Below are 25,714 nucleotides of genomic sequence, written 5' to 3' on the forward strand. Positions count from 1 at the left end.
AAAATGTGTTGTAAACCGCCCAGAGACGTAAGTTTTGGGCGGTATGAAAATATGGTATAAATCAATCAATCAATAAATTGTTTTAAAGTATTTTAATTGGTTTTAAATTATGTTAAAATTGTTTTTGTATTTTAAGTAGTGTGTTTTAAATGATGATTGTTTTTATGTTTAAACTAGTTGTGTACTGCCCAGAGCCTCTGAATGGGGGCGGTTTATAAATGAAATAAATAAATAAACGACAACAATGACATACAGACCACATTCAGACGTAACAGCCAACCACAGTTAATCCTGGCCAAGGTTGTAACTCTGTTACGTCCGAATGTGTGAAACTGCAGTTATGCCTGAAAGCTAACTCCGGTTTGCTTTGCCAAACTCCAGTTGGAACCATCGGTTATCTCTACGGTACACTGCTGCCAACTGAGGTTTTGCCTCTGAAGCGTTACGTCCGCCTGCTGACACAGCTATAACTGTAGTTTCGCGCCAATTTCCAAACCCAAAACATAGGTGCAGACACATCCAGGGGCTCGACTGCTCCAAGTTTTCAGCGCTTCTCACTGGCAGCCTTTTGAAAAACCAGGCTCACTCTTCTTGTCAGCTATGCAGCTATGGAGTTGCCAGGCTACAGGGACGCAAACGTGCCCCATTGCGGACTTGGCAGCCTGTCAAGCTGCTCAGTCGTGCGGGGGCATCCCCGATTCCCACTTGGTCCCTTCCCCACCCCACCTGGCAAGCAGTGGGGAGAGGGCATGGGATGACTAAGTGCTTTGCTCCCCAAGAAGAGAGCAACAGAGTCATATATGTTTACAAACACAAACACTTCAAGTGGCAACTTAAGCCGGGCACCTCATCACATCACCATGAGAGGAATATTTTGCAGCCGAGGTGTGGGCTGGGTTGACTGTAAAAGGCAGAGCAGCAAAGAGCAGTAAAAGGCAGAGCAGTCCTCTCCCTACCGCTTGCCAAGTGGGGTGGGGAAAGGACCAAGTGGTAATCGGGGATTCCCCCGCGTGACTGAGCAGCTTGACGTGCTGACAAATCCGCGATGGGGCGTGTCAGCGTCCCTGTAGCCTGGCAACTCCATAGCTGCATAGCTGACAAGAGGAGTGGGGCTGTTTTTACAAAAGGCAGAGCAGCAAAGTGGAGAGAGAGAAATTATTTTCCCCCTCAAACAACACTAGAACCAGGGGTCACTCCATGAAACTGATTGCCAGGAGGTCTAGGACCAACAAGCAGAATTATTCTTTCACACAACGCGTGATCCACTTGTGGAACTCTCTGCCACAGGATGTGGTGACAGCCAACAACCTGGATGGTTTTAAGAGGGGTTTGGATGACTTCATGGAGGAGAGGTCTATCAATGGCTACTAGTCTGAGGGCTACAGGCCACTTCCAGCCTCAAAGGCAGGATGCCTCTGAGTACCAGTTGCAGGGGAGTAACAGCAGGAGAGAGGGCACACCCTCAGTTCCTGCTTGTGGCTTCCAGCAGCATCTGGTGAGCCACTGTGCGAAACAGGATGCTGGACTAGATGGGCCTTGGGCCTGATCCAGCATAGCTGTTCTTATGTTCTGATGTTCTTAAAGTTCCTTTCCCTCCACAGATGAGTTGGGGAAGGGGGGACCAGCCCCTCCCCCAAGTGGGGATATTTGCTCCCTTGTCTTGCTCATGGCAAGAACCATCTGTGGGCACTAACTTAAAATCCACAAAGTGGCTTTCTACTTTCACAGGATGGTACTCATGTAGTATGCTGGAGACATACCATTATTCCACAGACAGCTCTCTTGAGAGTGGCAGACTAAAGGGAGTGAGGGAGGATGCTCTATGCAGGAAAGCTGCAGGGACAGGCACTTAGGTGAGTGCTATCCCAGTCTCGGCGACTGCCACCGATCCACTATCAAACCCTGTGCCCTGCCAGCCTACCCACCATTGTGGAGATGTGCAATCCTGCCCATGTCCCCCTGGCTGATGCTACTGTCCTGGGGCAGCTGGCAAACAGGGCTCTCTGCTCATGGGAATCTCCGCCCCGGAGATCTGCCTACACTGGACCCAGCCCGAGAACTTTGAACTGGTGTAAAGGTCCATGGCTGGCCCCTATGTCTACACCATCCACGCATGCGGGTATCACCTTGCAAGTGTTCTCCTCATTGCAGGGACAGCCTGCACAAACAGGGCATCCCCTCTTCGGGTGGGGGGCACATATTTGGTAGGGCGGCGGCATTCCTGTATGGGTAGGAGGAACTACTGCATGCAGGGATTCTGGAGCAGCCAGGTTCTATTTCTTTCACAGAAAGTTTGGGGAAGGAGGGGCCCAGCACCTTTCCTGGGTGGGGAGATTTGCTCCACAGCTCAAGAGAATGCCAGGCTGCGGGGACTAGGTGTGCATGGAACCTCACAGCGGCGGTCCGGCACTGTGGAGGGGGTTCCTTTAAGGGCGGGGAGGGTTTACTTACCCCTCCCACTGCTTTGCTCCCTCCAGCTCTCGTAATTACTGCAGAAATTGGGGCGGCAGGATACCTCCCTGCCGCCCCTTCTTGCTGCTCAATATAAAAGGCTCCAACAAGCCTTCTGCGCACGCCATGCGTGAGCTTCACGTCTCCCGGAGGCCCGGTCTACCTGGCCTCGGCCCGGTCTACCCGGCCTCGGCCCCTGCCGGCGGGTAGACCGGGCCTCCTGGAGACGTGAAGCTTGTGCGCGGCATGCGCAGAAGGCTTGTCGGAGCCTTTTACATTGAGCAGAAAGAAGGGGTGGCAGGGAGGTATCCTGCCGCCCCAATTTCTGCAGTAATTATGAGAGCTGGAGGGGGCAAAGCGGCGGGAGGGGTAAGTAAACCCTCCCCGCCCTTAAAGGAACCCCTCCACCCGGACCGGACCAGCCAGGTCCGGACGGTCCGGAGGCCTTTACAATGGCCTACGGACCGGTCCAGACCCATCCCTAGCGGGGACACACCCCAACAACTCCTGAGAAGAACCATGGGAGGGGAGGGGAGATAATTGCCCGGACAAATCTGATATGAATAGAGATGGCAAAACGTCCCCCTTCTACCACGGACAGGATAGCCCTCTCATGAGAGTGTCAGGCCATTGGGGCTCTAAATAGAGCAGGGTTGCTCTTTGGATGGCAGCTGTTGGGCGTGGTGCCCTGGAGACAGCTATCCACATCTTGTGTAAGTGGCTGCATTTGAACGGAAGACTACATGTGAGCAATGTAAGATATTCCCCTTAGGGGATGGAGCTGTTCTGGGAAGAGCATCTAGGTTCCAAGTTTCCTTTCTGGCATCTCCAAGATAGGGCTAAGAGAGATTCCTGCCTGCAACCTTGGAGAAGCCGCTGCCAGTCTGTGTAGACAATATTGAGCTAGATACACCAATGGTCTGACTCGGTATATGGCAGCTTCCTATGTTCCTAACGGCTACCCCGCTGTCCTGTCCCATGGAGGCCGGGGAATCGGGGCTCTCCTCTCCCAGGAACCCCCACAGCAGGATATCTGCATATGTTGCGAGGGCAGACCAGGACCCTGGGATTTTGAAGGGGTTTAAAGATCCGTCTTTAGATATCAACACCTTCCTTCTCTCCATGCATGTGCCCAGACAAAGACAAAGGGAGCATCTAGATGGCCTTTGGGTGCATGAAAGTCTGCACAGGGAAGAGGGTGGTGAAGCTTAAGGGGGATCTGTTGTATTATTTACAAAGAAGGGTAGGGAAGTGGGGCCCAGCTACTTCCCAGGGGGGAGGTTACAACCCTGGCTTACTCATGAGCAGGGCCAGTGGGATAAGAACTGCTCCAGTTCTTGAAGCAATGCTTTCTCTGTGATGATGATGGCTACCCAAGCCCACATCGACAATGCCCACTCACAAGAGTGTCAGGCCATGGGTGCTCTAAGTAGAGTGTGCTGTGTTGCTATGTGTTGGGAAGCAGTCGGCAAGGGTTAGGGGTGTGCACCGGACCGCGGACCTGCGGCTCGGCACTGGGGTGGGGGGGTCCATTAAGGGCGGGGGGGGCTTTACTCACCCCTCCCGCGCTTTGCTGCTTCGGCGCCATAATTACTTTAAAAAATGCGCCGCAGTATCATTTGCCGCTCCGGGGCTCCTTCTTGACTGCAAAATCGGGCGGCAGGATACTTCCCTGCCGCCCCCAAAGCCCCCTCAAGCCATTTGAGCGCTTTAAATCTCGCCCCGGACCGAGTGCTAAAGCGCTCGGGCGGGCGGCGGGGAGATGTCCGTCCGGCCGCCCGCCCCCTTCCCTGCCTTCTGCGAAGTGCAGGGAGCCTTCTGCGCACGCGCGCGCACGCAGTGCTTCTGCGCACGCGCGCGCAGAAGGCTCCCTGCACTTCGCAGAAGGCAGGGAAGGGGGCGGGCGGCCGGACGGACATCTCCCCGCCGCCCGCCCGAGCGCTTTAGCACTCGGTCCGGGGCGAGATTTAAAGCGCTCAAATGGCTTGAGGGGGCTTTGGGGGCGGCAGGGAAGTATCCTGCCGCCCGATTTTGCAGTCAAGAAGGAGCCCCGGAGCGGCAAATGATACTGCGGCGCATTTTTTAAAGTAATTATGGCGCCGAAGCAGCAAAGCGCGGGAGGGGTGAGTAAAGCCCCCCCCCGCCCTTAATGGACCCCCCCACCCTAACCCTCCCGAACTAAAACCACCCCTTGTCCGGACCGGTTCGGAGGCCAGTAGAATGGCCTCCGAACCGATCCGTGCACACTACTAGCAAGGGTATCCCAGAGACTACTTTCCTGATCCCAGGGTTCGTGGCCAAGGTGCAGCAGAGACCAGCCCCCTGCCTGGCCATCTTCACCTGTGTACAGGTGTGCCCTTGCCTGCTCTTCCTACTGTCAACCCTGCTGCCACGGTGGCTGGGGGAAAAGAGGAAAGTGTCATCACCCACTATTCCCCGTCCCCACTTATCTGCATATGGCACACAGTGGAGCGAACCTGGGATTTTAAAATTTGTGCAAATGCATGGTCCTGTTGGCACACTATATAGCCGTGTACATGGCCAGACTGTGGCACATAGAGCGTCAGGACCTTCTCTGTGGCACGTGCAAGGCTTCAGAGGGTTTCGGGGAGAGGGAGGTAGTGGAGAATATTTTCTATTTTTTAACCAAGAGTTGGGGAGGATTCCCTGGTGGTTAAGTGAGCTAGCTATTCGCTTGAACTCACAGTACACAGGTGGGTTTTTGCCCTTTTATGGGCGAAACCAGTCTACATCCCATTCCCCGGTAGACTGACCCTCTCATGTGACTTCCAGCCCACCCAGCAGCAAGTTGTTGGACAGAAGGAATTTGCTTAGGTCTGGATGGGCTGCTTTGCCGGGGTCACCCCTCGCAACATCTTCCCAGGTTATGGTGCCACAGACACTGCAGCATCATTTGCCCTCCCCCATCTGCATATCCCATCCTAGTGAATGTGGATTTCTCTCTCCCCTCCCCCAGTGAAAGTGGAATTCCACCCCACCCCCGGCCCCCAAACCACCAGCGGATTAATGCTTGTGTGGTACTTCCAGGATGCAGGGGCTACTTGGGCGAGGAGCGGGGGGCGCCATACCATGGCTGGAAGAAGCAGCGCTGGCACTGCAGGATGTTGAAAGCGCCCTATAAATGCCCTTTCCCTGCTGAAGGCCGGCGGAGCGCTCCGAAAATGCTCAGCACGCCCCTTCTAGATTGTGGCCAATCACAGCTGAGCAGCTGACGCAGTAACGCTTGGTCTGCAGTTGGGATGTGGAGCTGGCTGGGATTGGCCTTGGAGGCCAAGCAGCAGGGAGACTCTACTCTCATTTAACTGGAATTTGCCTCAACGTCTGTGGTGCAAATTGGAGTAAAAAATTGGAATCCCAGCCACATTTAACTCCGGTTAGCCGTTATGTCTGAATGCGGCCACAGACTTGAAGTAGCAATAAGACAAGCAGAGAAGTAAGAAGAAAGGTAAAAATTCAGGTTGTCCATAAAATGATCATGAATGCCAAAAGAATGAATTCTAGGATGGAGATGGGGAAGAGGACCCTAGATGGATCCTTGAACAGTGGAAAGAGGAGGAGGAATTAACAGTAATTAAGAGCAATAGAAAACTGAAAAAGAAGACTATACAAGAACTCCAGGAAAGCATGTGTTCACTAAAATGCAGCAAGCATAGGAAAAAGGGGGGCGGGAAATGGAATGAGCAATTAATCCTAATTAAATTTGTGCAAAAGCGTTCTTATGGTGTGGATTTTTTAGAGTTCCTGCTATTGAATCTCTAGTCACATGAATGCTTTTCTCTGCTTAATCCTGCAGGAGCTGTTTCTTAGCACTTGTTGAAGTCTCTTCTTCTCTTTTCTCCATCTTACTGAATTTATTTAGCAGAATTTGGTGGGGTGGGGGATAACTGCAAAGATATACAAGCCATTTGTGAAGTTCCTTGTTTGCTTTTATTCAGAAAAAAGAAAAGCCCCACTTTGCCACTGTAGCCACACTCTTCTCTAGATTGCCTACCCCCCCACCCCGCCCACATAAGGGCTAGACTATTTTTTTTTCTTTTTAAAAATAAGGTTCTCAGGATGCTGTATTTCAACATAAGAATAGCCCTGCTGGATCAGGCTCAAGGTCCATCTAGTCCAGCATCCTGTTTCACACAGTGGCCCACCAGATGCCACTGGGAGCCTACAGGCAGGAGTTGAGGGCATGCCCTCTCTCCTGCTGTTACTCCCCTGCAACTGGTATTCAGAGGCATCCTGCCTCTGAGGCTGGAGGTGGCCTATAGCCTCAGTACATGGCACTGAGTACTACTCAGTGACTGGTAGCTATTGATAGACCTCTTCTCCATGTTATCCAAATCCCTCTTAAAGCCATCTAGGTTGTTGGCTGTCACCACATCTTGTGGCAGAGAATTCCACAAGTTGGTTATGCATTGTGTGAAAAAGTACTTCGTTTTTTGGTTCTAAATTTCCTGACAATCAATTTCATGGGATGACCCCTGATTCTAGTGTTATGTAAGAGGGAGAAAAAATGATCTCTATCCACTTTCTCCAAACCATGCATGATTTTATAGACCTCTATCATGTCTCCCCACAGTTGTCTTTTTTCTAAACTAAATAGCCCCAGGTGTTGTAGCCTTGCCTCATAAGAAAGATGCTCTAGGCCCCTGATCATCTTGGTTGCCCTCTTCTGCACCTTTTCCAGTTCTACCATGCCTTTTTTTATATAGTACACATTACTCCAAGTGTGGCCTCACCATAGTTTTGTATAAGGGCATTATAATATTAGCAGTTTTATTTTCAGTCCCCTTCCTAATGATCCCTAGCATGGAACTGGCCTTTTTCACAGCTGCCACACATTGAGTCGACACTTTCAATGAGCTGTCTACCATGACCCCAAGATCCCTCTCCTGGTCAGTCATGAACAGCTCAGATCCCATCACCGTATATGTGAAGTTGGGGTTTTTGGTCCCAATGTGCATCACTTTACACTTGCCAACATTGAATCACATTTGCCATTTTGTTGCCCACTCACCCAGTTTGGAGAGATCTTTTTGGAGCTCCTCACACTCCGTTTTGGATTTTGCTACCTGGAAGAGTTTAGTATCACCTTCAAATTTGGCCACCTTGCTGCTTACCCCAACTTCTCGATCATTTATGAATGAATTCATACCTCCCTGTCACCCCGTCATCTCCTCGGACCAGAAGTAACCCGTGCGTGTGTGCATGTCGCTTCCGGTCCAAGGAGAGGACAGGGCACCAGGGAGATACCCTGCCACCCCGCCAGACCGTTTTTACAGAGACCTCTGGCAGGGGTGTAAGTGATCTTAAAGTTATCTCCCCTGCCTTCAAATCAGCCAAACCCCCGGGTGTCCAAACCTGTTCAGAGGCCTGTAAAAGGGTCTCCAAACAGGTTCATGCACATCCCTAATGTACAAGTTCCATGCCTCTGATTCTTTTCTTGGGAGTCTTCTAGAATACACATGTGCCAACATCACAGAAATGCTCTTAGCTCGAGCACCAGTTGTTCAGGGGTTATTGATTTTATCGTTAGGCTCTCTTTGCATAAAATGCCCATTGCCCAGAGATTCAGCTCCATCAAGCCACTGGTTTATCGTGCTGTGTTACTGTGCTGTGAAACACTTTCACGCAGATGCTCAGGCATAACTGCTTTTCATTTAACTTAGTCAAAATGATTTATTTTATTTTATTTTATTTTATTTTATTTGCTGTAGCTTTAGTAACACATGACCTTTTGATACAGTGAACAACCCTGTCTGTGTACATAAGAAAAAATATTCTATTAATTTGAGTCCAGCTTAATGGGTTGCTGCCCTTGTTTGGTCAAGATAAGTTTTGACCAATGTGCTTATCCACTTTAGAAGTGCTAACCTCAGCACTTTACTGCAAGCGGAAGTATGTGCTGTATAATATCAGATCTCATGGACCTTAAAACTTTCCAAGCAACTGAGAATGTTCCACACAGAGCATGTCTGTTAGTGGCCTGGATTAATCAGGACTTCTGTTTGTGCACTTGCAGTCATATGCTCATTGATCATGTGAATTCCTTATATTTCTCTCTCATATATACCTATTAGGGATGTGCACGAATTGGTTTTTTAATTCAGTTTGTGCCCGAATCGAATTACCCCGATTTGTGTTTTTCTGAATCTGTCCCCCTGAATCACCCCAGATTTGATTCAATTCAGATTTGGATAGATTCGGACCACTTATAAAGATCCTGGGGCACAAAAATTGGATGGTGGGTAGGTCCCCATGGGTGCCATCTACCACCCAGATTTCAAGGCAGTGAGATATTTGGTTAGTTTTAAATGATTTTATTTAGTTTTTACTGATTTTGTTTATTTCCGCATAGGAAATAATGGGGATTCAAAGTTGCCATATCCTAACCCTAACATGGGTCCCCAGCTTTATTTTTTAAAAAAGCAAGGGTGGAAAAAAAGCTAAGCTTTAGCCCTTGTAGAAGTGGAGTTATGGAGCAAAATGTGCAGTCACTATTCTTCAAGTGTTTGGATTCTTTGGTGTATAATAAGTTTTACTCATAATGAATCCCTATGAGGAGTCATTGCACACCTTCATTTCTTCTCTTCATATTGACTGTCATTGGACAGCGCCATGTGCCAACTACACACCACTCCCCGCCCCCACAGCTTAGCTTAGTTTTTTGTTTTGTTTTTTTAAATGAACGCTGGGAATCTGGGGGAAATGATAGGAGGAATCCGGATCTTGAAGCGATTTGAACCTGAATCTAGACAATGGACCACAGGGGCAATTTGTTCTGTCTCCAAATCACCCAAATCAGCTAGATTCGGGTACAAATCCATTTGTACTTGAATCCATTTGAACATCCTTAATGCCTGTCATTTATTAGCCTATGTTCTGAAGGCAAGAAGACTTGTGAGATCACCACTATGTGTGCTCTTTCCCCCCACGCCCAGTTACTTCTGTATACTGTAAACCAGACTTACAGTACATGAGAAGGAGTCCTAGGGGATCCTGATGGGGGTACGCTTATTTTGATTCACTCTCTTGAAACAAGATGATGGCCACTCAGAATAGAAGCAATTAAATCTGATTCAAACTGACCATAGGCAGCAATGCATTTCACTACTGTTCTGTAGAGTGATGTGAGAGTCAGTGTGTCAAAAGAAGGGAAATGAGGACACAGTTATTTCTGCTTAGAAACATTGTTTTTCTCTGTAATAATAAATTGATTATAGAGGACATATTTGTTATAACATTCCTAGACAAACCACAGCACTCGAAGGGAAGGAACTCTGTACAAAGTAGGTTCATACTAGGTTTGATGGTGAGAAATTTTGTACTCAGGATAACGAGCTACTTGTCAACAAATGTCAAAACTGACTCTTTGTTTAGATTGTAAATTAAGTCATATGGTAATATATTAGTGGTTCTTTGTAGACTCTGTGAATCCTCACCTATGGAATGTGTGCCTGTGCAGAACCTTTCCAGAACATCCTTGAGCTGAGCATCTTGGTGCAAGCTGTGCCTGTGGAGTGTTAGCACATCCCCAAATAGGTGCTGTCCACACCTCCTTCCTTAGTTCTTTGACTGCTGGAATAATAGTAAGAAGCACTTTGTCTTGGCTGGCAGCCAGTTGCTACCATGCAAATTTGGCCTCAAACTTCTTGTCTCATGTAATCTTTCCCTGCCCCCTCCAAGTATTACATCTGGGGGCCCAAGGTTAAGAAACCCTGGCCTAGAGTACCACTTTGCAATCCTTCAAGTCCTAACTTGGTGCACCAGGAGTAAACATAAAGTGGTTTATTGAGCTGAACTTGAAATGATGAGGTTATCCGGCCCAGGCCATGTAAGGTTCTATAGGTCATAATTAGCCCCTTGATTTAAGCCTGTAAGGCCAATAAGAAGCTGGTACTGGTGTTAGAGGTGAAAGACTGAAAGTACATGCCTTCCCTTCAGATAACAAAGAGTCAGTTCAAAGGCATGACAGCTTCCCCGCCCCAAATGGGTCGGAATAAAACAAATAAATAAATGATCATAATTTTGCGGCTGTGGTATTATTCCAAGATTACTGAAGAATAACATCATGAACTCTCAGTGCATATATTAATTGTTTTACTCTACGAACTGTTTTTAATGGTTTTTATTCTGTGAAAGTGTGTTACATTTTTATATATTGTAATTTGGGTTATACACACCACCTAGAGATGTATATATCAGGCAGTATGTAAATATGATAGATAAATAAATAAAAATATCAAAGGTCAGTTTATATAACTTTTATACAAACTTTATACAAAGTTATAAGCATAACTTTTTATTATGCTTATCATGAAGCAATTCATTTTCTAAAACATTCTAATGTTCAGTATGAAACGCTGAAATTTATATTGTTGCCAGTTTCACTGGCTCCCCTATGTCTCCCATTCTTTCTCCCATTCTTGTAGCGTGCTCTTCATTTACTGTTGCTGTGGACATTAATACTTTTGTACTTTGATTTAGTGTGTGCCACATTGGATGTTTTGTGAGTTTGGTGATACAATAGATTTAATAAAGACTTTGCAAGATTGCAAAACAAACTACATATAAAAGTCATGTTTGTTGTTGTTGGGGAAAGAGAGCACAGAATGAGCTTGTTTCACATAGGACACTTGGAGTCTGGCTCATAATGCATTGTGGCACATATTAAGGTTATACACATGACCAAAATCCCTGGTGGCTAGGGAAGGCTGTGGGGAAGACAGGAGTATACCTACCTTTCCCCACACAAGTAGGTGTTCATCTGTTCTCTCCTGCGCTGCATGCCACCATGATCACTGTGGCTGAGGTGACTGCAATAGGGATCTTGAAGAAGACATCCTCCAGTATCTCACAATGCATTGTGCAGGCAGCAGAGAGGCAGACTGCCCAGTTCAATGCAGCAGCACCTGGCTTTGTACCACTCTCTATGTGTAGTTAAGGTCAAGCCGGGCTGCCGGGAGCTGCTGCATACAGCCCCAATCGTGCACGCGATTGGGGCTGTTGAGGTAATATGGGGCTCTGCCCCTTTTAACCTCAGTAAAATGCTAGGTACAAGGACAGGGTAGCATAGGAACATAGGAAGCTGCCATATTCTGAGTCAGACCATTGGTCTATCTAGCTCAGTATTGTCTTCACAGACTGGCAGTGGCTTCTCCAAGGTTGCAGGCAGGAATCTCTCTCAGCCCTCTCTTGGAGAAGCCAGGGAGGGAGCCTGAAACCTTCTGCTCTTCCCAGAGCGGCTCCATCCCCTAAGGGGAATATCTTGCAGTGCTCACACTTCTAGTCTCCCATTCATATGCAACCAGGGCAGACCCTGCTTAGCTAAGGGGACAAGTCATGCTTGCTACCACAAGACCAGCTCTCAGGACCTGAGCTTCCACATGAGCCTTCCTACCCAGATTTTCCCACTCCTGCCCTGCTGTGGCTGCAGCTGGTTGTGTGAAGGACCTTGTTGTATTCTTATTGTGTGGCTAAAACAGTGGTGAGTTGGTCTTGAGCGATTCAACACCATGAGCTGCCTTCATGTGGTGTGTGTCTGAGCTCTCACTCTCTATCAGAGGGGGAGGACAAATCGGTTGTGTATTTTAGGTTGATATTTTCGGTACCTGTGCTTTGATGACGCACAGGGTTTTGGCTGCCTAGGAACAATCGATGTTGCATTTGTTGTGTTTGCAACCATTTGCCCAAGCTGCCACTTGTATCAAATAACAGTAAGGAAGACAAATGCTTGCAAACAGATTCCATCCATTTCTTCTTTCTGCCTCTTATGCCTGGAACGCCTTCTCAGGACTCTTACAGTGTGTCACCTCTCTCTTCTCCTCATCCTGCTATTGCAAACCCTCACTGTTCCATGAAACCTTAGCCACAGTTCTTTTAGTCTGCATCCCCAGCTGAAACAATCTAAGTATTCTGCTTGGTTTATCACTTTTTTCTCTTTCCACCTGCTTTCATCCCCAGCCTGACAAAACTTGGACTGTGCGCTCTGTGAGATCAGTCTTCTATTAAGCCAGGGGTTCTCAACCTTGGGTCCCCAGATGTTGCTGGACTTCAACTCCCATAATCCCCAACCAAAGACCACTGGGGCTGGGGATTATGGGAGATGAAGTCCAACAACATCTGGGGACCCAAGGTTGAGAATCCCTGTATTAAGCTTACTGTATAAAACACCATGTGCACAGGTAGTATTATATTATAATAACAGCATCATCATGCAGAATTAGCCACTGTGGGGTTGGTGGAAGGGGCCAAGGAATTTATATGAATTTGGTCTAATCTTAGCTTGGCAGATGCACAAGTAGCATGACCAAAATAAAATAAAAAAGCCAACAGTTCAAATAATAGACCCCTATTTGCAAATAGAAATATTCAGTTGTTCATTGGACAGTGTGATGCCTCCCTTGGAAGGTGCAAATAGCTGCTCAGGGAAGAGCTATACTCCATTTGGGCTCCTTCCAGCCCTTTTAGTGAAGGGCTGCAAGCCAACATGATGTGCCTCTCTGTATGGAAGACCTACTGGCTCCATACAATGGCCAGCTCCTATTTCTCATGATATCTTTACTAAAATTTCTGCTGCTACTAAATGTGATGATTCATTAAGTGCCATGAAGTCAGTGTCGACTCTTAGCAACCACATAGATACAGGTGAAACTCGGAAAATTAGAATATCGTGCAAAAGTCCATTAATTTCAGTAATGCAAATTAAAAGGTGAAACTGATATATGAGACAGACGCATTACATGCAAAGCGAGATAAGTCAAGCCTTAATTTGTTATAATTGTGATGATCATGGCGTACAGCTCATGAAAACCCCAAATCCACAATCCCAGAAAATTAGAATATTACATGGAACCAAGAAGACAAGGATTGTAGAATAGAACAATATTGGACCTCTGAAAAGTATACAGTGTACTGTGCTTGATTGGCCAGCAAACTCGCCTGACCTGACCCCATAGAGAATCTATGGGGCATTGCCAAGAGAAGGATGAGAGACATGAGACCAAACAATGCAGAAGAGCTGAAGGCCGCTAATGAATCATCCTGGTCTTCCATAACACCTCATCAGTGCCACAGGCTGATAGCATCCATGCCACGCCGCATTGAGGCAGTAATTGCTGCAAAAGGGGCCCAAACCAAGTACTGAATACATATGCATGCTTATACTTTTCAGAGGTCCAATATTGTTCTATTCTACAATCCTTGTCTTCTTGGTTCCATGTAATATTCTAATTTTCTGGGTTTGTGGATTTGGGGTTTTCATGAGCTGTATGCCATGATCATCACAATTATAACAAATTAAGGCTTGACTTATCTCGCTTTGCATGTAATGCATCTGTCTCATATATCAGTTTCACCTTTTAATTTGCATTACTGAAATTAATGGACTTTTGCACGATATTCTAATTTTCCGAGTTTCACCTGTAGATTCTCTCCAGGATGAGAATTCTGGAGAGTGGTGATAGCACTCTTATTTTGCAGAATACCTTGTAGTATTTTGTTTACCCTCACCACCAAATATATGAAAGCCCTCACTAGACTGACTTTTGACAGTGTAGGAGTATAAGCTTTCTGCTTGATTATTGCTTTTGTGTAACTCAAAAGCTTGCCCATTTCAAGAACAAAAGTTGGTCAAGTAAAAATAACCTATCCCAAGGGTTCTCAACCTTTTTAAAACAAGTGTACCCCTTCTGTTGGAAACATTCAGCTCAGGTATCCCACAGTAATTGAGTGTGCACAGTCTCATAACTGTAACATTTAAATGTGTGTGTATGTATACACATATATACATAAAAACAAAATTTGGGGGAAAACAGGCTACTACCGTCACTGGCTCACAACCACACTAAGTTTCTCATTAAAAGTCTTATTTAAATTAATGGGAAAAGTTTACTCATCCTGTTAATTTCAGTTGGACTCATGGCTAATTCTCTGAAGCCTGACAGTAGGCTTAAGAAGGGAGGGGTATGCTGACCATCAACACATAGTCAACCAGTCAGGAGCAGACGAAGGGCCTTTGCCCTCTTCTCTCCCCTTCTGCAGCAGACACATTGCTGAGGATGCGTCAGCTTGAAGCTAGTAATCCTCAGGTGGGGAACAAATAGGTAGCCTCGGCATGGGAAGGCGGGAAGGCACTGAATGCCCTCTGGGAGTCCTTCAAGTACTCCTAGGGTTACTTATACCCCTAAGAACAAAAGGGGGGGGCAAAGCAATAATAGATTTGTTTATTATTCTTTTATTTATTGGCTAGCCAAAGGAAGTGGTGTCATTTCAGAGTCGAGGCAGAGGATAATTTACTTTAAGTTCACTTGAACTCTAATTTGTCACACATAGTGAGTAAAACAAAATGTAGAATAAGCTAATGTACATTCATATTTTAGGGCTGTTTTCAGGAGCAGCAGTTTCTTCATGGAGGACAAATCTATCAACGGCTATATGCAACCTCCAAATCCAGAGGCAGTAGGCTATTCAATACCAATTGCTGGGTAGCAACCTCGAGAAAGGGCTGCTGCCTTCACATTCTGCTTATGGACTTTCTGGAGACATCTGGTTTAGTCACTGTAGGAAATAGGATGCTGGACTGGATAGTTTTTTGGTCTGATCCAGCAGGACCCAGTCTTATGTTCTTCTGAGAGTATGCCCATAACGTGCACGGGTTCCTTGCCAGGAAACCTGACAGGGAAAAGTTTCCTCTGAAGTAGTCTAAAAAGCACCACTTACTCCCAAAGTTGAAAGTGAGGAGCCCACAATAATGCCCAGTGTAGCTGATCCCCCCCACCCCCACCATTCAGGTTTCAGCCCTCAATTGTATAAATAAACATTGAAGTGAATCCACAATATGCGCACATGGAATATACTGTTCTAGGCTGATTGCTTGATTGAGGCTAGCAGAACCTCCTGTTAGTCTGAGGACAGAGTGCCAACAAAGGAGTACATGGCCAGCGCAGCACCAGGAAGGCAGATGGGCTGGGATGGCAATTGACTTCTGACTAAAAGCAAATACTGCTGGTGAGGCCACCTAAGTAAAACATTTGAGAGCAACTGCGCTTCATATACGCTCTAAGTAGCTATATTTTCCTTCTATTGCTGGCTATTTGCAGGCTAGAAACTGACCATCATCTAACCCCTTGCTGTTCCATCAAATGGGATGTCACAGTATGGAGGCTAGTGTAGCCTTTGCTTTAAAATGAACAGAAATATCTTCCATTTGTGTTAGCTCTGATTTGAGCCCCTGTTGGCATTGCTCTGCAGACTTAATTGCATGTGAAAGTAACTGAACCAGTCTCCCTAGAGAAATAGCCTTTAGCTAGCTGTATAAGGTTGGTAGGTATTCCCGACCAGCCTTGCTCCTTTAGTCTAACGGAAGGAGAGATATGGAGTTGGAGGAATCCAAGGTCAAGCTAAAAATAACAAATGCCTTAATATAGCCATTTTAGTTTGTTGTTGCTCAAAGGGGCATTTTCCTCGCTTGATCTTTTTAAAAAAATAGTTGCATATTTCTCTCAGTGACATGGTCATGCAGCTCTTCATTTATAGCAAAACTGCATAATTCTGGATAGACTGTATATCTGGGTGTGCCCCCCCCCCCGGTATGTGAAAGCCTGTGACTAAAGAGAGCTTTTTCCGAGTAGCACAATAGGTCTTTAACTAGTTAGAATTAAAATGGGACCTGCCCAGATGTTATGTTTTGGAATGGCCTTTGTAGCCTCTTCTATTAAATGTAATGATTTGAAGGGCTCAAAACCAGTATTAACTGGCTCTCCAGAATTCGCTTTAGCTACTAGATGCTTTTGCATCTTTCTTTTGAAAAGCTAAATGTATTTGTTTAATATAATCCCAAGGTTGGCTTGTTAATCACTTCTAAGCATACTATTTCTGGATTTAGCAGTGTGATGTGGGCAGGGGGTGTGAGAGTGTCATCCTATTGTTTGATTCTCATCTACTGCTCTTGCCAAGAACAGCTGGGTTTCCTCTCTCCTTATGTTCCTGGTGTGTGAGCCCCATCTAGGGATTCATTTGCCGTCTGTTTTTCAGACTTCTATTCCTACAGGAGTACTTGCCCTCGTTAGAACTCTTTGTTTCCTCTGCTGGGCAATTAGGGGACTTGTTTGGAGATGATAATTTTAATGGTCCTCCATGACTATTTTTTTAAAAAGAAATGCCAGAGATCTTAATACAATGCAACATCCACTCCCCTATAAAAACAGCAAGATTTCCAGATTTTTAAGTTGCCAGCCCTACATCCCAATCTGTGCTTTTGTGGAGTACCCTGGAAAGTTGGAGAAAAACTGGTCAGAGAATCTTCCACAGCAAATAACTTTTATGGTCTGGTTGCACTTAGCAGTCTTTTATAGCAAAACCCCTTTTGTGTAGCCCTCTTGCTATTTCTGACAAACCCCCCACCCCCAACATAAGTATGTGCTGTCTAGAAAAGATTCACATGAATAACTGGTTTTATGCCCAGTACCCTTGCATCACAATAGTTCTTGAAAGTTCTTAATGTTCCAGGAAAAATACTGCTGGCATCCAGCTTAGTAAAAAGGTTTCACATAGATGAACTGATTAAACAGTGGTGTTTGCATTGATATTGTGGTGGGATGCCTCTAGGAGCAAGGGTCTTGCAGGACTAGGGCGGAGAACTGATTAAGATCTAATGCCAGTTCCAGTCTTATAATCAGAGGGGGATACAAGATGGAAAGATTAATGGTAGGAAACATCTCTGTGGAGAATCAGAAAAACTGAAGATGTCAAGATTAAGGTCATAAGAATAGCCCTGCTGGATCAGGCCCAAGGCCCATCTAGTCCAGCATCCTGTTTCACACAGTTGTCTACCAGATGCCACTGGGAGCCTACAGGCAGGAGTTGAGGGCATGCCCTCTCTCCTGCTGTTACTTCCCTGCAACTGGTACCCAGAGGCATCCTGCCTTTGAGGCTGGAGATGGCCTATAGTTCTCCGACTAGTAGCCGATGATAGACCTCTCCTCCATGAAGTTATCCAAACCCCTCTTAAAGCCATCCAGGTTGTTGGCTGTCACCACATCTCGTGTCAGAGAGTTCCACAAGTTGATTATGCGTTGTGTGAAAAAGTACTTCTGTTTGTTGGTCCTAGATTTCCTGGCAATCAATTTCATGGGATGACCCCTGGTCCCATTGATATATTGTCTAGAGTGGTATGGCTGCTGCCGCCTCCCTTGTTGGTCCCACATCATTACTGGTATAATCTGCATCTTCTGCCCACTTGGTTAAAGTGGGCTTGCATATCTCATGTCATGGCCAACATGGTACATAATCAGGTGACCTGCCCATATTATTATGGCAGAGGTAGATTCTAGGAAGAATATGGGAACAATTGCAGGTGAGTGCTCCAGGCAGTGCATGGAGAGACTTAAGTTAATAATGCCTTCTGATGTTCTTAACCAAGGAACTGACAGCAGCAAGGACTAAGATCTGTTTTTGTCAAAAGGTGAACAGTAACTGAAGTATTTTGTGTGTTATGAAGCGTCCAAAGCTGTTAGAATTTGTGTTGAAGGCGTCCTGCCAGATGGTTGTTTTAGCTCAGGAGTATCTACCTTCACCTCAGTGGTGGCTGGTGTGGGCGCCGCCAGGCACCTTTAAGTCTAAATTAGTAGTTGCTTATCTCCCATACCACCACATCTGAAAGCTCTTCTCAGCAACGGCATGCCACCCACCCCACACCTGCTGCACGACTCTGCTGGCTTTTGCACATGAACATTTGCTGGCCATGTAAATGGCCTCCGCCAGCTGAGTGACGGAGTCAGTCCTCTCCTGCAGTGGGTGCTGCTGGGCACTTTTCAGGTGCGGCGGTACGGGAGGTAAGCACCTACCAATTTACACTTAAAGGTGCCTCTTGCTGCCCCCAGTGGTGCCCACACTAGCCGCTACTGCTTCACCTCTTAAATCCAGAACATCTTTGTCAGAGAAACCTGACCTTTGAGAAGGGGTCATGGTTTTCCAGTGACCAAGACTGGCAGATGGACTCATTTAGAGAGGAAGGATGTATCAAGAAAATGAGGGCCAAGGAAAGGTTTCCTCCTCCTAATCGTTGGCCCTTTGCACCCATGGCTTTTAAAAGCACAATTGTGGGGACCCTTTGGAACCTTCTTGGATGTGACTCTCCCTCCTCCATTAAGGTAGGTGTACTTCGCACTTGGACTGCTGTGCCCCTTCCTGTGCAGTTCTGAGAATTCTCAGTTCAAGAATTCCTTATTGGGCTCTTGCCAGCCGACAGGCTTCCTGACATGTAGACTGCCTTGAAATCCAAACAAAAGGCAATCTGCCCACAAGCCTTTTGTTTCTTTTTGTTTGACTTGTTTTATGTTAAACATTATGAGGTAGGGAAGCATTCACATTTTCTGGGTCAGGCTGATCCCAAACCAAGAGCCACAGTCCTTTCAAAAGTTTTATATGAAGGTGCATGTAAATACGATAGGTACACTTGATAAACCAAACAGAGGTGGCAGTAAAAAAAAGGTTTATGAAGCAGTTAACGCCAGGCAGTCAGGTTAAAGGTTTTTAGATTTGCCAGGCAGGGCCATCTTGATTTTGGGGTCAAGAAGCTCTCAGTATGGCCCCTTAATCAGCAATGGATAAGGAAGGGAGGGTACAATCTGAGCAAGCCCTCCAGAGTTCTCCACCCAGATAATTCCAGTGACCCACATGGTGTGCAAAGCAGTGCCACGTTCCTGATTGGCTGGTGCAGCTGCACACGTGGAAGCCAGCCTTAATGATGATGTGCAAGATTGTAGTTTACAGCTACTTAAAATGGCATGTTCGCACTTACACAGTGGAATGTATATTACTTCCAGTGTAAGTCGCATTGTGCAAGGGCAGGCATGCTGTTATAAATACCTGCACAACTGCAATATGGTAGGACTTTTATTTATTTTTAATTGCTGCCAGTATGACTCAACATACTGGCAGCCCTATCCAGCCCAAGAAGCTAAGTAGGTGACCGCACCTCCTGTACCATGTAAAGCTTCAGGAGTGGTCTTAGGCAGGGCTGTTGTTATTAGGCTTTTGAATTCAGACAAAGAAATGATAGTAGTAGATGTACTGTCAGCCCTCTTGGCATGATTATGCTTTTACACCAGTGCTGACATGATTATGATCCTCAAGGTGCAATTGCAAGTCTTTTCAGCTGTGCAGATGAAATTTTCTTCAAAGAAGCATGTACCAGTACTCACTGGTCTATATGAAGCTCAAGGCAACACCACCGTTTCTAATTGGCCGGTGCTGCTGCACACATAAAAGCCAGCCCCGGGAGTGTTGTGCAAAAGTGCAGTTGTGCAACTACTTAAAACAACATGCATGCATTTGTGTAGTGAAACTTGCCTTGTTTACAGTGTGAGTTCCATTGCACACATGCATGTGCCTTGTTTTAAAAATTTGTGAAATGTTGCTCTTGCACAACACCTCTGGGGCTGGCTTTTACATGTGCAGCACATAATTGTTAATTTTTAATCTGATATTGTATCTATTTTTTATTAATAAATAAATAATGCCAGTGTTGCCTTACACATAATGTAGGTTACAGTTTCTTGAAGGTCCCTTTGTAATGGCCAGTGGTGTTTTCAGTATTTCTGATCCCTTAGAAGTTCCATCAGTATTTCTGATCTGATGTTCAATACATTAGTTTGGCTAAAGATTCAAGGAAGAGATTTAAACACATGATTTCGGAGGTAGGGGTTATTCAAAAGCCTTGGCCTTCCAGTTTTGGAAGTCATAACATCTCTAGCCTAAACTCTATCTCTATCTCTCAGAATGGTAAGATAAACTCAGTAGACTGCTACCAAATCTGAAATTCAGGCATAGTGATTGGCAGTAAGCTGAATTTGAGATGCCGTTTGTTACTGCACATGGTTTTCCCTATTGTGCATCCAATATCCAGCAAATCTGTTTCTCTGACCAGTATCATTTTGTGCCTTGTTTCTTCATTTCGTTAGGAGTATATTGATGCTCATCCTGAAACCATCATTCTGGATCCTCTTCCTGCTATCAGGACACTGCTGGACCGATCAAAGTCTTATGAGCTTATTCGACAAATAGAAGCCTATATGCAAGGTAAGCAACTAGGATTTTTCAGTGTTGCTGGTATTTGTATGTCTGTGGAATGGTGAAGATGATGAGATCTGCTGGGGAAAAGAGTCTACATTCATACATGGCTGACATATTCAATCCTGCCAAAGCAAAATACTCATCATCTGGAAAAGTGTGTATTTTCAAAATATAGAAGCTTTTTAAAAGGCCTCTCCTGAAGACCACACCTTTCAGATGCTCTTATGAACCCATTTTTTCCTTTTCAGATACTTATTATATTTTATTGTATTTTGTGGTTGCTATATTTTATAGTTTGTCTTCTTCACACACTGCTTGTTGTAAACCACCCAGAGACGCAAGTTTTGGGTGGTATAAAAATATGTTAAATAAATAAATTAAATTAAAGAGAAAACAAGCTCAGACTCCCCCCACCCTTCCTCCTCCTCCTCCTTGCCTGCACAGCTGAATTTGAATACTTCCTGGCATGTTAAACCATAGTTACCCATGACATCTCAATTGGGAAACTGTACTTTAAGTGTTGGCTGCGGATTAGGATATCGAACCATGGTTTGATTCACGGATTGTTAGATCATCTGAACTTGGTTATCATCAGTAAAACAGATGCTCCATTGCTTGTTTGCTAGAATGACTTTTCTCTGTTTTCCACATAATGAAGACAGCTAATATAATATTTTGGATCTACCTTAATACCGACTAATGCATCTGTGCCTTAGAGAGGTGCTATTGCTGCTGATTTTGATATGAAATGACATCATCGTACTCCATCCTGGTAGGGGCAGTTCAAAGCAAGTCTGAAGAGCAAGGTGCTGGTGATCGTAGATCATCAACATCAGTTCACTCAGCCGGTACATCCTGCAGATAGCTCCCCAAAGGAAATTTATCCCCAGGACGTAGGACCATGGATATTGGCAAAAGTATCTACTCTCCCTTTTTGGAGTTGCCCACTTATCAGTGCTGGAAATCAATGAATGGGAATTTAATGTATGCACATGTGTATACACACACACACACACACACACTTGATAGGAAGGATGTGTCACACTTTAAAGGCTATTCCATTATTTTTACATATTAGCTACACATGTATTGCTTGGTTCCTCCCCTTGAAAAGCAGGGTGAAGTTCACCAGTCTGACTACAAAAGTATGAGACAGATTAATCCATTTTTATGCTAGCATTTTAAGTAGTGTATCATGGCGGTGATAACCTTTTAGTGGCTCACATAACCATGCGAGGCATCATGGGCGGTTGGAGCACCACCCACGCTTCTGTGCGCATGTCAACATATGCAGCAGCACAGGTGGTGCTTTAACCGCCTGTTATGTGAGCCACTATCATCTTCTTCTTGAGAGCTGTGTCATACAATAAATTTGCTAGGCAGTCTGAGAGGCTAAAGGTGAGCAATCTGCTTAGATTAGATTAGTGCTGCTTGAGATAAAATATTTTAAATTATTTAAATTATTTGTCTTAAAGATGTAAAACGGAGCAGCAGTATGAGCCAAATGCTAATTGCTGATCTGAAGCTTGTAGCAAAAATATAGTAGGGACATCAGCTTTTTTGTGTTCAGTTTAATAGTAGTTTTCTTTTGAGGTATGTCATTTTGACTCGTTCCTGTTGTGGTGGTGTTCTGAGGGTCTTGGTAGCTATACAAATCAGCTTATTGAACATCATAATTAAATCACTTCACTTTTTTGCAGTAAGTTCAATACACATTAAGATAGTTTCATAAGGATAATCCATTTCAATATCTCTGCTGAATATCTCTGTGTTTCCTTATATAGCTGTTAAGTGCTGGCAAAGCTTCATAAAAGAATGTGGATGTAAATGTAATAGAAGGATTTTTGAAAGAATACCTTCCAGAAAGGTGGCTATGTGATGCTGTTTTAAGGTAATGCTGTGTTACCTTAAAAGTCAAGACATTTCTTATGGCATAAGCTTTCATGGGCTAGTGCCCTTATGAAATATGCCTGATGAAGCATGCTCTGCCTTCCAGCTTATGCTATAATAAATGTGCTAGTCTTTAAGGTACCACAGCACTCTTTGGGATTTTTGTTTTGAGATAATTAAAATTGTTTATTTATTTTAATATTAAACAAGAGTTCAGAATTCACATGGGTTGTGCTGTTGTCTGTACTAGGCAAAATGTGCAGAATTCTTTTGTTGAACCTTCATAAAATACCATATATGTGGCTGGCACTTTATAAATAAATGTATAATAATATAATAATGGTAGTAAGGAAACTATCATTAGCTCAAATCGCATAGAACCAAACAACAGGACATATGCTTAGGATTAGGCTGGAGTACTTAATTCTCAAGGAAAGTCAGATTTCTTCTTGAAACAAACAAACAAACAAAAAAGGTTTATTTAGAAAAATAAAAAGGAACATAGAATCAGGAATCTACTGCTCTAGATATGGTGATTTGACTATAAATGGGACACGAAGTCTTGTAGTCAATATTCTCATCAATTTCAAGCAAATATTTGAGACCTAGGCTGGAAAATCGCCAAACTACAGAACAGGAAAACAAAAGAACCCAGGATTACCAGATGCATGTTCTTTCATTTATTTGATTCATCACATTTGTATGCTGTGTTTCTACCCCTGTGCTCAGAGTTCTGTATATGGGGGTTACCCCACTTTATTCCCACAACAACCCTAAGGTTAACCCAAGAGAGCCTAATAGTCTCAAGATCATGGCTATGCAGGAATGAACCTGGGACTGGTATGAAGAGCCCCGCTGGAGCAGACCAAAAGTCCATTTAGCCCAATATTCTGTTTCCCATAGTAGCCAATCAGGTGCCTCAGGAAAGCCCAAAAGCAGGATGTATTGGCAAATGGCCCGTTTCTGCTGTTGTTTCCCAGCATCTAATATTCAGAAGCATGCTAACTCTGAGCCAGGAGGTACAGTATAACCATCATGACTGGTAGCCCTTGGTGGACCTCTGCTTCATGAATTTATTTAATCCCCTTTTGAAGCCATATAGATTATAGGCTTCCCCAGTCCAAGTCTGCACTGCAGACCCACTACACTGCACTAGTTCTTTTGATTTTCATGGAACCTAATCTCTTTGGAACTGAGGAACTAATGACCTCCAAAGTCATGTGGTTTCTAGAAACAGATCATGTGTTTCGGTTACACTTAAAATTTCTGACACAGAGGTAAACAGATTCATGTGAATGGAGGAAGGTTTTGGAAAGCACATTTAAAATAACTTACACTTACTACATGTCTGCATATATGTTAAATAAAAATAAAAATTAAAATTAATAATATTAGAGTGCATGCATATTATCGGACAAGATGCAATAGTTTGAGCAAAAATAGACATGCAGTGCTGCTGTATCATTTTATGTACTGCCTTATTCTGTCATGTTAGCTATTGTGCCATGCACTGATTGCTTTGATGCTTTGAGGGATGTATGACCTTGCTGAGAATGTGAATTTGAGAGTTTTTGAAAATTGTAGCTTTTGTAATTAAAAAAAAGTATGTTGTTAAACCATCTTCCTCCTCCTTCTCTGTTTAGTATCAGAAAGGCATGATGTGTGCCCCACTTTCATGTAACCACTAAAGAAGTTATCTCAAATGTTAGAAATGGGTCTGCATTTGATAAACCTCTTCTTTTCCCTCACCTAACTTCGGAAATGTGTTTGATAGATTGGTCCAGCTTCTTCTCTTTTTCTCTCTCCACGCAACTGGCTACTTGCTCTATACCAGCTTCGTCTATGAAATAGTCTAAAGGCAAAAACAGGCTTATTTCTTTTCAAGAAAATCTGATGATTTGCTTTTTGCTATAGACTTTTGCTGTTTTGCTGTGCACTTTCAATGTTGAGTTTGATGTTCTAGAAAATGGGCTATAAAAGAAACTGAAAATCAAAAGCACATGAAGTTGCTGCATCCAAATTATCCTATATAATAAAAGGCTAAGTGAGTGGCCGTGGCTTTGGAACGTTGGGGATCTGCGTCCCTGCCTCCCTGGGCTGTTCTGGGCCTGCGCGAAGCGCAGGCCCAGAAGAGCCCAAGGGACACAGGACTGCAGACACCAGTGTCCCACAGCCACGGGCAGCCATTAGCCGGTGTGTGGCGGCGGGGGAAAGTGGCCGAGGCGGCGGCAGAGCCGCCGCCTCGGCCATGAGCTGCGGCACGGCGAGAGGAGCCCGAGGCAACCAGAAGCGGCCGCCCTGAAAAAGGCGAGGGCAATGGCGGCGGGGGAAGACCGAGACGGGGGACAGGGAAGCTGGGCGAGGTGGCGGTGAAGCCGCCAACGAGGCCCCCGCCCGCTCACAGCCGTTGCCCCCGCCTGCTCACCCGCCCTCCCAGCTGCCCAAAATGAAGCTGGGCGAGGTGGCGGCGAAGCCGCCAACGAGGCCCCCGCCCGCTCACAGCCGCCGCTGCCGCCTGCTCACCCGCCCTCTCAGCTGCCCAAAATCACCTTCGCCGCTCCCCCCCCAAAGATTAAGGGCCAAAATGGCCCATGAGAAGGTCGCCGCCCCCGCCTATCGCCCTCCCGCCCACCCAGCTGCCGAAGACCACCTTACCCGCTCCAGCCCGAGGGAAAAGAGAGGAGCTCACGAGCAGAGCTCCTCTCTGTGCTAAGTCACTGCTCAAAGTGCCGCTATGGACGCAAAGGACGCCTATTGCGTCCATTGCGACAGTATGGGCAGCAGCTTAACACAGAGAGTAGCTCTGTTCCCGAGTTCCTCTCTTCTCCTTCGAGCTGGAGCGGGTAAGGTGGGCTCCGGCAGCTGGGTGCGCGGGAGGGCGATAGGCGGGGGCGGCCACCTTCTCATGGGCCATTTTGGCCGTTATTCATCCACACCCCCCCCCCAAAGTAAAAGCAAAATAAGGAAGAACAAAAACAGAGACAACAACAAAAACACAAAACAAAAAGAGAGAGGGGACAAGTGGGGGAAAAAGAGACAGAAAGAGAGAGAGAGAGAAAGAGACAGAAAAGACGGGATAGAAAGCTAGCGCCCGTTATCATAACGGGCTTAAAAATACTAGTACTTAATGTTGTGTAAGTATTTCCACCATTCCTCCTTCTCCAACCCTTAAAAAATAGTAACAGAAAATCCAAAGAACCTCCTTAAAAGTAAACATTTGTGCATTGTAATTTTGCAAAAATAGGATATGCTCAAGTCCATGCTGCAACTAAAATACTTCTGATTA

The 25,714-nt window shown here is 45.4% G+C and overlaps 1 protein-coding gene across 2 annotated transcripts in view; it reads left to right on the top strand.

The window, feature by feature from the left end:
• The window catches only part of ITPK1 (inositol-tetrakisphosphate 1-kinase), a 227,526-nt gene that overhangs the window by 148,069 nt on the left and 53,743 nt on the right, over positions 1 to 25,714 (top strand). For both annotated transcript variants that reach the window (XM_053261319.1, XM_053261327.1), the window contains one exon: positions 20,427 to 20,544. In XM_053261319.1, the coding sequence (XP_053117294.1) occupies positions 20,427 to 20,544 (118 nt within the window). The remainder of the gene's footprint in view (positions 1 to 20,426; positions 20,545 to 25,714) is intronic.

Source organism: Hemicordylus capensis, chromosome 1 (genome assembly GCF_027244095.1).
Source record: "Hemicordylus capensis ecotype Gifberg chromosome 1, rHemCap1.1.pri, whole genome shotgun sequence".
In the NCBI taxonomy this organism is placed as follows: domain Eukaryota; kingdom Metazoa; phylum Chordata; class Lepidosauria; order Squamata; family Cordylidae; genus Hemicordylus; species Hemicordylus capensis.